This window comes from Drosophila eugracilis, unplaced genomic scaffold (genome assembly GCF_018153835.1).
Source record: "Drosophila eugracilis isolate 14026-0451.02 unplaced genomic scaffold, ASM1815383v1 contig_423, whole genome shotgun sequence".
NCBI classification, from domain to species: Eukaryota; Metazoa; Arthropoda; class Insecta; order Diptera; family Drosophilidae; genus Drosophila; species Drosophila eugracilis.
This window is the reverse complement of record NW_024573287.1, coordinates 846,238-863,927: the sequence shown is the minus strand read 5'-3', so window position 1 is coordinate 863,927 and position 17,690 is coordinate 846,238. Positions and strand designations below refer to the sequence as shown.

At 39.3% G+C, this 17,690-nt stretch overlaps 5 protein-coding genes across 5 annotated transcripts in view; 2 read left to right on the top strand and 3 right to left on the bottom strand.

Annotated features, from left to right (window-relative positions):
- The window catches only part of LOC108105187, a 40,020-nt gene extending 25,547 nt beyond the window's left edge, over positions 1–14,473 (bottom strand). The window contains exons 1-2 of the mRNA XM_017211637.2: positions 13,746–14,473; positions 1,447–1,773 (exon numbers count right to left, since the gene is read on the bottom strand). Of these exons, the coding sequence (XP_017067126.2) occupies positions 1,447–1,603 (157 nt within the window). The 5' untranslated portion in view covers positions 1,604–1,773; positions 13,746–14,473. The remainder of the gene's footprint in view (positions 1–1,446; positions 1,774–13,745) is intronic.
- LOC108105190 (male-specific sperm protein Mst84Dc) lies at positions 9,260–9,764 on the top strand. The gene is made up of 2 exons (XM_017211641.1): positions 9,260–9,376; positions 9,429–9,764. The coding sequence occupies exon 2, from the start codon at positions 9,443–9,445 to the stop codon at positions 9,629–9,631; it is 189 nt and encodes a 62-aa protein (XP_017067130.1). The 5' UTR covers positions 9,260–9,376; positions 9,429–9,442; the 3' UTR covers positions 9,632–9,764.
- On the bottom strand, positions 9,867–10,463 carry LOC108105189. Its single transcript, XM_017211640.2, has 2 exons — positions 10,310–10,463; positions 9,867–10,237 (listed from the first exon to the last, which is right to left on the bottom strand). Exon 2 carries the CDS (start codon positions 10,212–10,214, stop codon positions 9,936–9,938), a length of 279 nt encoding a protein of 92 aa, XP_017067129.1. The 5' UTR covers positions 10,215–10,237; positions 10,310–10,463; the 3' UTR covers positions 9,867–9,935.
- On the bottom strand, positions 10,482–10,769 carry LOC108105191 (male-specific sperm protein Mst84Db). The gene has a single exon (XM_017211642.2). The coding sequence runs from the start codon at positions 10,643–10,645 to the stop codon at positions 10,484–10,486; it is 162 nt and encodes a 53-aa protein (XP_017067131.1). The 5' UTR covers positions 10,646–10,769; the 3' UTR covers positions 10,482–10,483.
- On the top strand, positions 11,481–12,118 carry LOC108105188 (male-specific sperm protein Mst84Db). Its single transcript, XM_017211639.2, has one exon. It carries the CDS (start codon positions 11,679–11,681, stop codon positions 12,036–12,038), a length of 360 nt encoding a protein of 119 aa, XP_017067128.1. The 5' UTR covers positions 11,481–11,678; the 3' UTR covers positions 12,039–12,118.
- Positions 14,474–17,690: the final 3,217 nt, after the last annotated feature.

The window sequence follows — 17,690 nt, the reverse complement described above, 5'->3', positions numbered from 1 at the left end:
GCATAAATTAGAAAGTATCGATCGATCTGTGGCGAAATTGAAAAGGCAACTTTTCCGCAACCGAAAAAGTTTCAAATCAATAACCAGGGCCAGGGAATGTTTTTCGGCTTAGCTGCTAACCAACAGAAAACGTAATTTCGAAGAGTACTGGGTGATTGCAGAGGCAAAGAGGAAAATGAGAGGAAAATAAATAAAACTTGTGCCCTAACCACGCATTCGGTAATTGCAAGAAAATCTCATTTAATCCCAACAAATACGACTTCATCACGCAAAAAATTATGAAATGCCCTCCGTCTCTAGGCAGCAATTGCTTTCGTCCTTTATACATACATATTTATATACATCTATCTTTATTTATATATCCTTTCCCGCCGTTGTTGGCCTTAAGTTGCCTTTTTGTTTTGCTTGTTTACACATTGTCCCGCTCGCGCCTTTTGGCCAGACTAAAAAAGAAATGAATATAGCCACCAAAAATGGCATTCAGAAGCCTTGGTTGGATATTTAGTATCGTAGTTTCTTTTGCAACATCATCATTTTGGTCTTGTTGCGGTTGGGTGGTGGCATTTGAGAGGAAAAGAAAAGCTCAATGAGTTGAATCCGTTGAGTACTAAACTGGGGTGGATCAAGGAATTGGTTGCTTGGAAACTTGTCTGCATTCTTTATTATTTGGAAGCCGATTAAGATTCAATCAAAAATCATACAAGGCTTATTTGGGAGATAGGGTCATGCACTTAAAGTTTTCAAATTAATGGTTTTCTCTAAGGTCATTACAAATAATTCTAAAATATAAACTAATAACCTTTGATTACTATAATTTTGATTTTAATAATCTGTACGGCAAATGCAGGAACCTATTTAATCGTAGAAGGTATTTTTTAAAAAAATGTTCGAATGAAATATCTATTTTTGCAAACACTAAGAGCCACCCTCGAGATATTAAACTGCTTCCTGGGTTTTTCCTTTTCTGGCCATCGTTTCATGCAGATGAATGCGCGTATTTATGAAAAATGTTGTTGTCATCGCTGCTCTGTTGTTTTTATTGCCATTTGCTGAATGTGCTTTAGCCTCCGCTTCGGCTGATGAGAAATAATGTTTGCGGAAAAATAAGATTTGTTTATTTTACGAACGATTGATTTCGTCTTCCGTTTTGTCCTTGCCGCTCCATTTAGCCAGCTTTTCCCATCCACCCAACGCATTTCCCCTCACTTTTTTCCCACCCACTTTTCGGCCACTTGTCCTCGCTTCATTTTGCGCGGCTTAAAAATTAATTATCACCAAAGTCCGGGACTCATCTAGGACTTTCGACTGTCACTGGACTGCTGTCATTTATATTTGGAGGCTTTGCCGAACTTTTTGAAATATCTCATCAAAGTTTTTGTCGTCCTTCGACTTTGTGTCACTTGACTTAGCTGTGATTTGGACTCTCTTAGTTTATAATTTACTTACCAGGCACCAGAATGAGTAGGAGTACCAGGGATATCCAGCAGATGCAGCCACGTCCACTGTGCAATCCTTGGGATCCGTATGCCTTTCCCGCTCTCCACTTGTCAGCCATTTGCATGTGATGGCTACTCATCCCCGAGGAACTCGTCGTTGTCGGCATTGAAATATCTTTTTTCTATCTTTGTGGAGTGGCTGAGTCCTCCTATTTTTGTTATTTTTCTGTTATGGATCCTCTTTGGCTTTCGTTCGGGCCTTATAAATATATATTGGCCAATAAATGTCAATTGAATTTGGCCTATTTCTGAGTCCTGCAGATAGTTTACTCCGAAGCTGTAATTGTAAGAAAATTTAAGTTCCAGTTAGAATGGATTTATTGGCAGTAAGATATGAATGAAAAATGTGGTATTGCAGAAAATGAAAATGTCAAATAGAAATGGCTAAAAGGGGTAAAAAAAAACATAAACTTCGGAACCTTTTTAAACCATTCTCATTAATAATTTCTACATTTCGTATTACTGAAGTTTCCGATATGAATATTAAACTGCAAAGTCACATATTAATATTTAATTACAGCAATTTAAAATCCAAAACAAAAAGCTTGCTAAGCTTCATTGCTCATTAAATAATTCAGCAAAATTCAGTTAAATAATTCATTAAGTGTTGCGATTCAGGGCAGACCCATTTGATGGCTTTCAGCACCATGTGCATGCCCCAACGCTCTTGGCAAATACAGTGATTAATGCAATTAACTGCAGTACTTTAATTAAAAATCGCCCCAAACACAGATGCAGAACAAACACACACACTCTGAAATCGATTTCATTTGAACACTAATCCGTGGGTGTGTTGCACTGAGCAAATGAAAAAATAATAGCATTAAGAGCCGGGGCAAAAACTTAATCCACAGAAAAAATATAAGGAATATCGGAAAGGAAGTGCGAGAAATAAAGGCCAAATGGAAAATTCGTTAACTAGCTTAAAGCATTTCATAAAAATATATACGATATCATTGGAAAAATCTTCTTCGATAAAAACTACTGTATATTTGCAAACAAGAAAGTGTTGTGTATATACAGGGTATAAAAACTTCGTCTTATCGATAACAACAATTTTCTTTATATTCTATAAACCTTTTATTTACTTTCCCCTCCTTTCTTTTACAATCCTGATACCCTCTTCCGCTGTTTAAACGAGCATTTCCTAATTGTCTTTCCACTTTGCCCAAAAAAACGAGTAACCAAAGCGAAGCTTCAATCCGCAGTTTAATTATTTTTCATTTAAATAAAATTCACACACTCGCATATCCACTGGCATTACCATTCACCCACATGAGCCCCATTCCATTTCCTTGTTTATGTCGTAAAAACTTCTTTTTCTCTCTTTGTTTTTTTCGGTCGAGGCTTTTGGCTATTTTCTCTTCGTTCTTGCCAGTTTTACACGCATTTGAAACAAAGTGACAGAACTACATTCACGCCCATGGTTTCCCTTACAATAAACCTAAAATTCTTTAATACCCTTTTATTTCTAAATATTGGTATTTAGGAGTTGCGTCTTCATAACAAGAAATAATGACTTGACTCTAACATTATTAAATGCTTTTTACTAAGGTTGACGACTGGAAAAATAATATGTAACTATAGACTAGAATTTTCTGGTGGAATCATTACTATGTTAAGGTTCCTTGCTCTTTCATCTAATTTTAAAGTCTTAATATTACAAATAAGTTAGCCATCTTTGGCATTCAAACTTCTACCAATGCCAAAACTTTTGGAAAAAACAGGGTAAAGACACTGCAAAGGAAAAATGCCCTCACAGTGCATTTAAGGTAATGAGCACATACAAAATGCAATTAAAAGCTTGTTGCCAAAAATGCAATTTTGCGTATCTTTTTCTTTGCTCCCTGCTGGAAGCACATAAAAGCATACGAACATAATTGTGTATGTATATTTTTAAGCTTGGACTTTACAGTTTGGGCACAGCATGCAAAGCATTAATGCATTTTATGGGTTCCAGCCGACAGCGAATGCTTTTAACGACGCTACGGTAGAAGAAAGAGAAAACTAAAAAACCAAACGTGAAAATGGCTAAAGTAACAATTTGGTTTTAAAAGAGCAATTGGTTGGAATTTAAAAGCCTTTATGGAAATACGAATATGAATTACGCAATGCGAATTACTCAATATTATCTTTAGGTATAAGTTGTTAAACACTATTTAAAAATATAATTGCTACAACTAACCAACCCACATTCCTTTAGCTATTTCTTACCTGAGTGAACTCTTCTGGAAAGCTATCAAACATACAGAACGAACACGATATAAACCTCTATTATTTTCATTGTAACCTTCCGATTCCATTATGCAATGTGTAATGTATTGTAAAGAAAAAAAGTCTATTCTATTCCCTTCCTATTCTATTTTCTCAGTTTTTGCATCTCATGCAGTTCATTGGCCCTGCTGATTTCCATTCTATTTTCATTTTGGTTTATTTTTTGATCCTTATTCCCTCTTGGTTACGGCTCACTTATTTCATTTGCCTCGATACCTTGTGGTATCGAATTGTTTGCACAATTTATTTCAACTTCGGCTTGGGCTCGGAAGTGAAGTTGCAAACGAGACCCACAGTATGACAAACATTTTTGTGCCGATTTGCTAGCCTAGTTTTGTGGGTCAAGTGGAGCATACATACTCATATGCATATGTATGTGTGCATTCATACAAATATGCAAATGACACCCACTCGGTGTTTGAATGGATGAAACCACCAACTGCAATTACGAGCAGATCAAAGTGTTTCCATCAGATTACCGTTGTGGCAATATGTGCCAAGCGAAAAATGTTGACTCCTGATCACCAAAGTTGTTTACTTTGATTTAAGCAAGGGAAATAAAATAAGAAATAATAATATAATACATTTTGTTTGCCATGCGAAAATTTAAAAGAACTGTTCACATTTATTAATGAGGTAATGAGTATTTATATATGGTCTATCCTAAATGATTGAGTTCAAAGGTTAAACCATTGAAAAGCTTGGATTTTTAATACCAATACGCCAATCAAGCGCACCATTCATTGTTTTCCCAGCCCTTGCAGCCTTTTCTCCCAGAATTCAGGTGGCATAGAAATTTACCTGGTCGGGTGTGCTCACGTCATCGTTCCCGTGCAGCTGCCAACCTTTCTTAGACCGCAAAAACTCATTACGATCCCCTTTTTGGCCCAACTCCCTCCCTTTGTGTGCTCCCCTTGCACTTGCTGTCTCTGTTGCTCGGTGCGTTTTTGCTATTTCGCAATTAAAACTTTCATTAAAGTAATTAAAATTGCAACAAAATAAACAAAAATACAATCGAAATCTGCAAGGTCTGGCGAGGGGGTTTTCGAGGGTTGGGATGTAGAAGGCAGCAGGATTTGACAGACACACAAAAATGCAGTTAAAACCGGTCCATGGGGAGGTACAAAGTGGGTGGCTGGGAACAAAGACAGAAGTGTGACAAATATAAACAGGGGTATAAATAAAATGGTTAAGTGCTAGATGACTGGCTGTTTGGTTCGTTGGAGGGCGGGCAAGGGGATATAATAAAATGTGGTAATTGTAAATAAGTGGAAAATGAGTGCCGGGTTTGGCAGAGGCAGAGGGCTTGGGGTAGCTGTGTCTATTGCATTTGGCGGGATAACATTTTAAATTCAAATTAAACGACCGGCAAAGCCACAAAAGGATTGACATGAAGTTAGTGCCACCAGCCAGGGTGGAAGCAAAAAGGGAAAAGGCGACAACTTGACTAAGGGCAACCACAGCTCTAGTTGGCAGCTGTCGTTGTTGCACCAGCATTTTACCATCTATTGTTTTATTTGAGCTTGACATTTGCATGGCAAATACGAAAAATGACAGGGAAGGAGGGCAAAGTTCGAGTTACAAATAAATTGTATCCGAGCCATTCATTTAATTCCCAAATAATTTGCAAATAATCAGGGAAAATAAGTCAACAAATAATAAATACCAATAATTGCCCTCCGTTCTAAGAGCCTTCATTGTTTCAACGCATTTTAACTCTGGAAAATGGACCCCATTTTGCCAAATTAGTTTTCTCTTCTGAGACTTAATGAAGGCTATTAAATCTCAAATGCTGGGCTATTAAAAACGTATGATGCCGGGTTGTTAAACCAAATGATTAGTAGAGAACATTTTAAAGACAATGGAAAAGGAATGGAATGAAATAATAGAATTGAAAGCACTGAGTTTAGAGATCAAAGTTTACTTAAAATATTAGCTCAAAAACTTTCCTTCTCGAATCAATTCACAACTTTATCTTTCATTCATATTTTCTAATTCATATTCATATTTACATCTGAGATATGGGAAATTTGATGCCTCTCCCGCCACATATGCCGTGACTTCGGGACGGAAATAAAAGATTTTACAAGACAGTGCGCAGTCAATGCCCCCGCACTCCCTTGGGATTTTCCGCACATTCCTTGGCTGGCAAACAACTTAGCCAGGAAAGCGTTTTAAAGCAACTTGACACGCCGGCAAATAAAATCTAAACTTCTTAAAGAAAAACCCTCATCTTTTCTCCAACCGCGGCCGAGGGGTCGATGAAGCTAAAAACGAATACGAAAGCTGTAAAAAAAATGATAAACGCTTCAACTGATGACACATTCAGTTTCACACACGAACGACTTTCAATTTACATTTGATGTTTTATGTTTCGCAGCATTTACCAACCGAAAAGCGAAGAAAAACCGAATGAACCAGTCGTGGGGGATTGGGCGAAAAGGAAAAGAATCACTCATACGCACCCACGCACATGAGGATTGGCGCCCGACGTTTGACGCCGCATGGCGAAAGCGCTTAGAAAAGAAATAGCATACAGCACATAGCACACAAAAAAGCTGGGAACCCAGACCAAGTAGAAATCACCAAAAGGCAGTAGATCGAAGGAGTGGAGGCAGGAGTATCCTGCAGACGACAACGGTGCCAAGGAGACGACAGGCAGCGGGGGAACGGGCGACGTTGGGTAAATAAACGAAAAATATTTTGTACTTCAAATAGAAAGCGAACAGCTAAAAAACGTCGAGCATTTAATCGACCACTTAAACTCTCCAATGCTCTATGTTCATATTTTGTTTATAATAAAATCTATTTTGAAATTAAAAGGAAATAAATGTGGATCTTCATAGCTAATCTTTAAAGTACTTTAAAGCAATTGATTTTGAACTACTGTTTTTAAAATATCAAAACTTGTAAAGAGCCTAAATAGTAGATTAGAGTATCACCAATTGTCATAAAGTTAACTAATGCGAACGGAGTAATCTGTGATGTGTAGAATTTTCACAGAGCATCATTTCCAACAAGATAGAAAACTGGCTTTTTCTTTACTTAACTGGTCTGATTTTTCTGCGATTCTTTGATTTTTGACTTTGCCAAATTGGGAGAGCGTACCGCTGCTTATAAATGGGTTTAAATATTAAAAAGGTAACATTTATATACTACGTTTTGCAAATACCTACTTAGACAAAGCAAATGCCTTAAAAATCCAATAATATAATTTTCTGTAGCCCCAAAACAGCATGAATTTTTAGAAATAAAAAAGGAAACTTCTGGCAACTTGTAATAAGCAGCACTCAAGGATATTTCTTACATATTGACAACTTCGTAGTGTAAACTTTTCAATGGTCACTTATGAGCGTTTCCCCAAAAACCGATGCTTGAAAAGTTGCCTCTTTTGAGATCGGCCACAAAGGCACTTGACTTTAGAGGCCCACACAAAATAGAAGAGCCATAGCCATACTCAGCATGCGGTCAGCAAAAAACAAGAAAGTAAAACAAAAGCACCCAGAAGGCAGTTTGAGCAGAAATTGCCCATAACGAGCACTTGACCAGGGACAAAATGTGAGATGCCAGAGTTCAGAGAAATTTCACAACATCTTTTGTATACCTTTTTTCCAGGACGTGAGTATCTCTCTATAGCCGTGGTGTATCCGTGGCAAATAAATTTAAAGCGCTCGAAAGGCAAAAAAGATGCACTTAAAGACCCCACATTTGTCTCAATGAAGGCCATGTCACATAAGTAACGTTAAGTTCTCTTTTTACCTAATTTATACAGTTTACGCTGGGCGGCTGTCCAATGTCCCGAGGTCTCTGCGGTCTCCCATTTATGTCCGGATTCAGGGAGTGGAAGCCATATAATTGCGCTTATCTCTTGGCGCACACTCAAGTGGCCCGGCTCAATATGTTTTTGGAGTGAAATGAAGTGCCCATCGTGTCCACTTGGACAAAAAATAAAAGACGGCACGGCCACGGGGCAGTGGCTTTGGAATCCCAGCAGAAATTTTTGTATTTGATTTAAAAGGAAATACCTTTTTTAGTTGAAGCCTCTCTTGTTTACCCTGCTGTTTTTCTTTTTCCTTGCTGCTTTTCCTTTTTTCCTGTGGTGACATTTTTATGCGCTGTCTGCGTTTGTGTGTGTGTGTGCGAGAGGGGATAAGTTTTTGGCATTCTACCAATGAGATTATCTTAAGTGGGGTGTTGTTTTTCGGTTCGGAGGAAGGTGGAGAACCCTCAATTGCAGTCTTGAAGCTGGTTTTCCTTTTTTGCCCGTATAGAAATGAGTTTCGCAATAGTTTTTAACTGTCTGGGGGGTCTGTGGCTTTTCTTTTTCTACGACAGCGGTTGTTAGGTAAATCGATGTAAATTGCTTTTTAAAGAACTTGAATGAATAAATTATGTGCCCAAATAGAAAACCAAACAGAACAAGATTCATTGTCAATATAAATAGTTAGGACTTTTTGAAAGTGTCATTTGAAAGAAAGGATGTGAAGAAAGTTTGGAATTATATGTGGTTTTACAAACAGAATCCCTAGTTATCTGGGTTATTAAGCCTTAGTTAAAAGCCCTTTTAAATATTTATAGAATAAAGCTTATTTATCTCTTAGAAGCCAGTATCCTTTTAGAATGCGGTAAACAACCTAAAGAATCTCCTTTAATATCCGAATATTCAAACCATTTCATAAACAATTTAAGACTCCATTTAATCAAGTGAAGTTAACGTTGGTAAAGTTAAATCTTCCGTCCAGGTCTCCATGTGTGTGCTGTGAGTGCATCTTTTGAAAGCCTCAAGTGTGAACACACATTATAATAAACGCCTCAATTGTTGTGCAGTCATCTGTGTAATTTATGTTTAGCTAATGTTCAGGGATCGATGAGCTTGTCAGCTTTTGTGAATCACAACGCCCGCAGACGCACACGAGGTCCTATATCCTATATCCTGTCCCGCACACACATGCCCTTACATTAACCCCCCGAAAACCGAAGGAAGCTGGAAAATGACGTTAAGGTTGCTTCGTTGAGTCTAATAGACTTTCATGTCTGCCTCGACATTGCTGTTGCCCCAGTTTAGAGCGAGTCCTGTGAAAAATCCTTTCGGCATCACCGTTCACCCATCTCTTATATTTTGCTGGTGCTAGTCTCCCCAGAGTCCTCTTTTTCTCTATTTTTTTTTAGACATGTTTCAATGATTTCTTATTTTTGCCAGAGGGGCGAATCTGTTGCGCTGCTGTTTTGTCGTTAGAGAAATTCAATTTTTTTTATTTGTCGCTCCGATGTTAAATCATTGATGTGTGAAATTTGTGAGCTCCGCCAGGAGGAGAGCAGCATCAACAACTTGACTTTGATCGATTTTAAGGCAGTTTTTCTAGCCCACTTTGATTTGGTTTCTGCCTTTTTGGCTGGTTTTAAATTTTCCACCACCCAGTGGGCTCTGAGAAGGAATTCCCGGGCCTGAGCTCCGTTTTCCAAAGTCAGCTCATATCAGTCTTGTCGCTTGTTTTGTAAACAACTCGTACGCTTTCATCAGTACGTAAACCAAAAGTACGAAAAAATTCCTGGTTCAAAAAAATTGAAAACCTTTTATTAAGCGATTTTCTTGCTTGAAACAAACTGTAAGTTTTGCTCAATTCAATGAGATTATTTCCATCTCACTTCTTTGCCTAGTCAACTATTTAAAGATGTGCTGTCAAGGAGCCTGTGGATCGGTATCTTATGCCCTGGCCTATGGCCCCGTCGGTCCCGCCCTGCCGGCCATGAACTATAACAACTGCTGTTGCGGCCCCAATCCGCCCTGTGGTCCCTGGACATGTCCACCCAACAGGTGTTGCTGCGCCGGCGAGTGGGGATGCTTCGGACCCTTCTATTGAGGATCAGAGGGAATCGGTCATGGAGCACTTCGAATGCAGAATGACGTGGAATTTTTTTGTGCTTTTGGTTTGAACATTGTTACTTTCTGTACAATGGTTCATGCAAATCAATAAATTCATGTTTTTAAAAATACTGGTAAAGTTTTTAAGTTTCACGATTTGCTGCTAGATAGTAAATATTCCCCGCATGGGAATTATTTTTATGCTGAAATATTCATATTTAATAATAAAAAAATTTTAAAGCAGTTCCTATTTTAATTAGCCCATTATTTCAATTTCGTGTGTGTACAGATGTTAGCTTTAGTCAATTCCGAAATCTTTTCCCAGCGTTAAGACATCCTGATTTTTCTTTCTCCTCCTTTTCCTTTTCACTCATCGTACAGAGTTGTGCGTCCAGCGGGGATAAGATGTGCGGCACGTAACAGTTGTTGGAGTTCTTCTTGCGACTAGTATCATGGACATAACACTTATCACAAGGACCACAGGGTGTGGGTATAAAGTCTCGTCCGGTAAAACGGACCGTGGATAGAGGTGGATTGTTGCATGCCAGATCGTAGGAGGCACAAGCCCAGCCACCGCACATGGTTCACGATATTAAATAAGGAACTATCAAAGAATAAAATAATAATTAAAATAATAATGAAAATAATGTTGCAAAACAAAAAAGTAGAAACTTACCCCGCTGGAAGTGTAAGGTGTTAGATGTTGTTCCGACAACGACAGGACATGAACTGAATGGTGTTGGTGTTCTTGGCTGTCAGTTGATATATTTCAAGGCCTACTTTTAGAAAGTGGAAACTTTGTGTTTGATTTACCCAATCGATTCAGCGGCTACTCCAGATCAGAGTTCACCTAGCATCCACAGCAGCCGCCGCAGCAACCGCCGCAGGCCGAGCAGTCATCACAGGGACCGCAGGCAGTGGGCGCGAAGCAGCGTCCAGTGAATCGCAGTGTCGACAGCCGAGGATTGCAGCAAGCGAGGTTATAGGAAGCACAGGCCCAGCCACCACACATCTTGACTTGGCGTTGGCTTTCTAAATTGTTACTCTATTTTTTTTTTCTGGGTTAGTTATTGGCCCTGGAGCAGACACAAAATCGAGTGCTTGGTGCCGAAGTGGAAAAGGAACTGAAGTGGACTGGCTTTTCAGGGGCCAAAGGCGATTTTTCGCTCTGACAGCTGTTGACAATCTCATCGACGCCGCCTTTCTAGGGCAGCCTACGCTTCGAAATCTGGCCTGAAATGGAAGCTGGCTAAATCGCGATACGAAAAAGGGTGGCACCATGGGGCACAAAACGAAAAATTTAACTAAAAATCCATTTTTTTTTTATTACTCATGAATCTTTGGGCATAGTTTGGGCATGGAGTTAAGGTTGGTTATCCTTTTCTGAAATTATTCTAATTGTAACCCTAGATTACCGGATAATACTGATCAAATTCCATAAATCTGTACTTTTTTAAACATTTTTAACTGCACAGTTCGGCGTTCTGCGGATAACGAACCGTGATAAAACTTTTTTGCCACTTCTGCTCACGATGCTACGTTCCACCTCCTATTCACCCAAGCGGAGACAATCAATTACATTAGCCCTCGACAGACCAGAGGACTTGGAAAGTGGGCGTATCTGGATGAGAGGGACTAATAGACAAACGCATGCATGGTCAACTGTGCAAATAGCACTCGGAGGAGGAACATACAGCGGAATGTGGTGGTTCGAGTTGGTTATTCTTAGCTGACATATGTAGATTTAAATGTGACCAGAAAGCAAATATATTTTAAAGTTGATAAAATTGCTTTTAAAATAAATATCAAAAAGTGTCTTTGCATTACTAATCATTTTTTAAGAAACACCTAAAGGAACGTCAGATTTTTGCTTAACGGAAACTGTGAAATTTCCAAGTGAATTTGCTACTATTTGCGGACGAAAAAGGTGCTAAATAGGAGCCTGGAGCTGTGAGAAGTCTATCGTCATTAGCCTGGAGTATTTAGCACTTTTTTTAGCGGCACATATTTAGCAATCGGTTTCAAAGGACTAAGCGATCTCAGAGATGAGTTGTGCAGCGCCACGATGTCGACCACCGCCGTGTGGACCTTGTGGGTCCGCTTGTAAGCCCTGCGGCGGCGGTGGCTGCTGCGGATCCTGCTGCGGCGGTGGACCCTGCCGGGGAGGTGGTTCCTGCGGATCAGGTGGATGCTGCTGCGGACCCTGCGGCGGATGTTGTGGTCCGCCGCCTTGTGCCGTTGTCTCATACCGCCTAACATGTGGCCCCGTGGGTCCGTTACTGCCATGCATGAAGTGCACCTGCAACTGCGGATGTTGCAACAGCGGCTGTGCCCCACCCTTTTACTATGTGCCGAACAAATGCAAGCATTGCTGGGAGTGGGGCTGTTTCGGCCCGCTTTACTAGTACCCTGTAGTACCCTGTTGTTGCACTTTTGATGAAACTTTTCATATTTTTGAATGCAATAAATCCATGTGTCAGCCAGAGTTATTCGTGCTTTTTCTTTGTTATTTTTTTAGCCCTTTTGACAGGCTAACAAATGACCGAGGTCCAGTTTCAGGGTTGCCAAAAGTTTGTGCATGAAAATCATTTAACATTCGAACTTTTGTTAGCTAGCGCTCAAAAAAGAAAGAAATGTACGGGGAAAAGTTTCCATTCGAGAGGCTAGCAAAACAATGGAAAAATGGGTAAAATCTGAAAGCTGCTTGTTTTGGTTTTGCATACGAAGCGAATTCGGGGGCGGTGGTAAAAAAATGGCAGGGAAAAACAATATATGCGTGTGAAAACCTTCCAATCTATTTGGTTACACGACGTACTTATGTAGGTCATGGATCTGACAGTTTTTGTTCATCTATTCGGTTGTATTTTTTAGCCACGCTTGAATTGCGAGGACAGGTCAATTGAATCAACTTTTTGACAACGCTTCGTGGGAAAGAGCCAGCAAAATATTTTGGTTTGGAAATTGAAATAGCTCCGAACAAATTAAGGCACTTCTAGCATTTGTTTTTTAATTAAAAATCAGTTTAAATTCGTTCACTAGCTGATAAATCGTAGTCATTTAGTATGGCGTTTGAAACGGTATTCTTTGTCTTAGGAATCACACACAATATTTTATAAACCTAGTATCTAAGCCATTCCGTTTATGCGCCTGCAGAATTTGTTTCATAACTTTATCGGATGGTCTCTTCTTGTTTGAATATGTTAACACCAAATCTGTTTTAAATACGGAAGATATTAACTGATATTTGCACATTCCTTTCAAAACTCACAAGAGGCACTTCCTTCCACATCTTCGTACGAATCTTCTCCTAAACAAGTTAAGTACACGGCAAAACTTTTGTAGTCGGTAGCCAGAAAAACACTTTGTTGAGTCGCCAAAGGTGTATCTAATAAATATGGGTCTAGAAAACACTTAAAGGGCTTTGTATTTTGATTTTTCATCCATCTTGTTATTACCCACAACTTGCCTTCTAAATTGGGATATACGTTGTATAAATTTCAATTTTATTTTTGAATAACTGTGGAAAATTTTACTTACTGGTTCAACATAACTCTTAATGGGTGCACATCCCTTTTGTCTTATGAAAGGAAAATCGACTTGCAGGGATGATTGAAACTGATATAACACTATAATTTTAATGGCCAAAGCCCTATAAAAAGTTTGAAACACATTTAAAGACGTGCACTAATTTGTAAAGTCTTACTTACTTTACAAGCTGTCCCATTTTAACACTTAAATAGCCTCAACTACATAGTTTGCTCAAATGAGAAGTCATTACCGCTCAAGAAAATCTAATTATTCTGTTAAATACAGCATGAAAAAATCATTTATAAGTGTCAAATTAGCTTGAAACACTTTCATTTTACTAAAGACAACGTTAGTACTTCTTTATACTTTTTGGTATTATACGCATTCAAAGCACAGAATAAGTTTAATCTTAGTATCGATAGATAAGAGAAGTATTTAATGTTTGTTTTTGCAAATATTCCCGAGGCAAACAGTTTCTACGACCATAAATTATATTTTAAGAGTACCAGTAAAATTTCGAGCTAAAATCACAGATACAGATATCATCATCACCCAGTCGGAACCCTCAACTGAAAGTAACTCACCTTTGGGTAACTGGTGAGCAAGGCAAATGTTATGACTGCCGGCAGTTGTTGTCTTTGTGTGTTGTGATTGTTGTTGTTGTTTTTGTGCCGGCAATAAATTAACTTATTTTAGCACGTTACACGGCTTCTCACACAGAAACAACACATTCTCAACTTGACTGCTTTTTCTTCCTCACATACACATGGCACTAAATGGGCGGTGGGTGGTTTTTCTGGGCTTACTGAAAGAGCAACGTCAGGGGATTCACGATTTCGGGACCGACCAAAATATATCTCGCACTGGAGAATAAGGGCTTGACCTATGCTCTTTGCCTTTACTCGAGTATTTTGAGGATTTTGCACATTTCTCACATATTTTTCATAATTTTCGCGAGCAAATCGCGTTGGGCCAAAAAAAGTGTGTACGAAATAAAAGTTTGCCAGAACGAAAAGTTTGTCCTGTTAGCAGTGTTTTTGGTTTGTTCTATTTTTTGTTTCGGCAGCACTCAAATCTCTGGTGAAATATTAATTTTCACAAATTCTGACACTTTTTTAGCCGGCAGTTGTTTGTCCCACTGAGTTGCTATTGCTTTTGCAATTTTAGTTTTTATATTGTCTCGGTGAGATGTTGTTTATTCTTTGTTGTGATGGGATATTATTTAAATTTATTGGCTCGTTGGCCCTCGTCTTTGGCGGTGTTGTTGTGGTTGTACTCGTGGGCGGTGGCAACAGCAGAGCGAACCAAACGATTTGACATTATCAACGTAACTGAAGCATCAGCGGCAGGAAGCTGTCGGCCCTTGCCGGAATCCCAACAACAGCAGCTGCTGCTGAAGGACCCGATGCCGATGCTGTTAAATAGAAGCTGGAATCGAAGGAATTCGGATGTAATCGTGTCCTGTCAGCGAGAGAAAGGATAAAGAGCTGCGGCCCTCGGCACTTGACGAAACCCGAGCCGAAGTCCTTGTTTTGGGCCAGAGAAATTTTAGAGAGTGGCGAAAAATAAACAGCCAACATCAGGAAAGAGAGTGTTTATTTGAATTTCGAAGTCACGTAAAAGCTTTCAAGTTCACAGCGTGGGTTGTTTTTAGTTAACAGGACCAAAAAGGGATATTTATTCTTAACAGAGAATTTAAAAGGATATGTAAGGACACAGTTGAGCAATGTAACGCTTAGACAACGGGACATTTCTACGCACTGATTTTATGGTTTTAGATTATTATAATTTTAATCTTTAGAAACCTTACTACATAAGCTTCAAGTTGTCAGATCTACTTTAAATTTATACCCAACTTTAATAAGAGGGCTATTTTAAAGAGAAGAGATTAGATCAGTAAATATCCATTAAATAAGCCCTGCCTTTCTAGACTTTCTTGTTAAAGAAAATAAAAGTATAAAGTATACTTACTTTAAACCTACTTGATACGGCATGCAGGAAAAGGATAAACTTCAGCGTGAGCTTAGGAGACAGCGACTAAAGTGGTCAACAACAAACGGAACTAATGCACACTATGCAGAATGGAAACCATATTGACAAGATACAGTTTCCATGGAGAAAACTGTAGACGGGGGGAAAATGGAGCAGCATCGGTTGAAACATAAAGCAATAAACAAGAAAATACCAAATGCATACGAGGCAGCAAACATGACAAGCAGCAGTGGCAGCACACAAAACAGAAAGGATACATGTGAACATGAATATATATATCTATATATATATAGTGCTGGATATACTGTGTGGGAAATGCTCCGGCTAGACAATAACTGTAAAATGTAAATATTAATATTGTCATAATAGACAAGACAAGGTGGGGGTGGTGTCCGGAAGGGATAACGACGACGTCCACGAGGATACGACGATGATTGCCCGTATGGATCCCTGATCCTGATCCTGACGAATAACCGCAAAAGTGCCGTTAAGATGCGCACTACCGAATGCCGACGAAATGAAACGAAATGGGAAACAGAATACAAAATGTCAGCTCATTTCCGGTTGCTTAATTTGAAATCGTTGTGCCAAAAATTACAAATGAGCTGACAATGGCACACCGAAGAAACCAAACAAGCGAAAAATAACAGGACACGGCAGGGCATGACCGCCAGACGGAGAGGGGCATGGCAACAATAAGCACAAAATAGCAGCGTCTAATACGCAAAATAAACGAGAACTGGCCACAGCATGACAGGCAGGATAACACTGGCCAGCTGGGCGCAGTCCTTTTGCAGGACCCCAGCCTCCAAATACTCCCTCCCTCCCTCTGCAAAACTTCCCACCACAACCCCTCTCGTGTTTTACAATTTAACGCACATCCTAACAAGGCAACGCCCCATAGTTTAATTTTTGTCTCTTCGCCTCGATGTGTGCATGAATTTCGCACACTGAAAGAAATTACTTAAGATTAAGGACTTTAAAACGAATCATAAATGTAGAATATGTGTGTGATTAAAGAACAAGAACTAGTTTTATCCTGTAATTAAAATTTATAAGGTTTAACAAACATTGTTATTGAGTTGAGTGTTTTTTGAGGTTTCTGGTTGCTGCATTTCTTTCAGTGTTAACTCCCTTTCTGTCTTTCATCCACCTCCATCTCCCTTCCGCTGGGCTTGCTGCACTCTAATCTAATGATGACAAGCGTCGGGGCGGGCGAAGTCCCCCACACAACCACGGCTTTGAGTGTCGCTCTTTTATTGCGTATACGCCATGTGCAACTCGCCCTCGACACAGACACACTCCCACTCACACTCTCACAGAGATGGAAGCCACAATGTGTCGAAAATTTGGTACGTCCATCGTCATTCACCTTTTCGTTGAGTGCAGGCGATAAAATGTACGACGAGCACACTATCTGCAACCTTCAAGTTCTCCCCAGGACCTCCTTCTCACTTTCCTTACGCTTCAAGGATTCGTCCAGCTGCTGACAGCATTATGGCCAGAAAGGAGCAACTGCCAAATGGTCAAGTGGGAGTCTTAACTCGGCTGTGAATAAAGTGAAAAGAGATGAAATCGATTCCTGTTGAAATAATATCAATTACAAGTTTAAGGAACCCTCCCACCGTGCCCGAATTCTCTGTTTGTTGAAGTCAATCAAATTTTTATTTTAAACCTTAGCCATAACGTCATGAAAAAATACATATTATTTTTCAATATTAGTTGTTCAGTTTAATTCAGATTAGGTAAAGTTCTGAGAAATGTCTTTCTGATTTCAATGAACCTCTCATCCCACCACTTGACATCTTATTTAGCGGCTTTCCGAAAACTTAATTAACGTTCATCAACTAATTGACTAATTTATGCAAGTCAAATAAATGTCATGTCAACATATAATTAGTTATGGCGCCTGAAGTGCCACTAAGCAAATGCGGATGTAAATGGGAATGTGGAAAATTTGAAAATTTATGCATGATTTAAACTCACTATGGCAAAACGACTCTCCTTTGTAGCTAATTAAATTCTTGTAATGAAAAAATACAGCAAACAAAGGAAGAACTAGGCGAGGGAGAAAACTAAGCCACTACTTGGGGACAAAGTGCCGGCTGTTTTGCCAACTTGCCTTGCACTTTTGAGGTCATCCTGCAAGTCTCCAAGGATGTTCTGGTCCTTGTCAGCCGCTCCTTCTGTTAGCCGGCATAATTTTGTTATTGTTTCTGCATTGCATTACAAGCAACTGTGGAGCAACTCTTGCTGCTGCTGCTCCCTTAATCTATTGGATTAGTGAAAATTCAATTAGGCCGTTCCAAGGACTCTCCTTCTGCTGTACTGAGCAGCCAATGAAATTAAACGGCGAGCTAACCAACTTTAAGTTTGACATTTCGATTCCTAAATATTCCATGACCTATTGGAAGCAATTACTTTTGTACGATACGGCCGCGCTTCTCGTCAAATATTTGTTTAACGGCCCAAACAAAATATCGCCCACTAAATCCACGTCACAATCCAGCTATAAAATAATAAATAAACCTACAAAA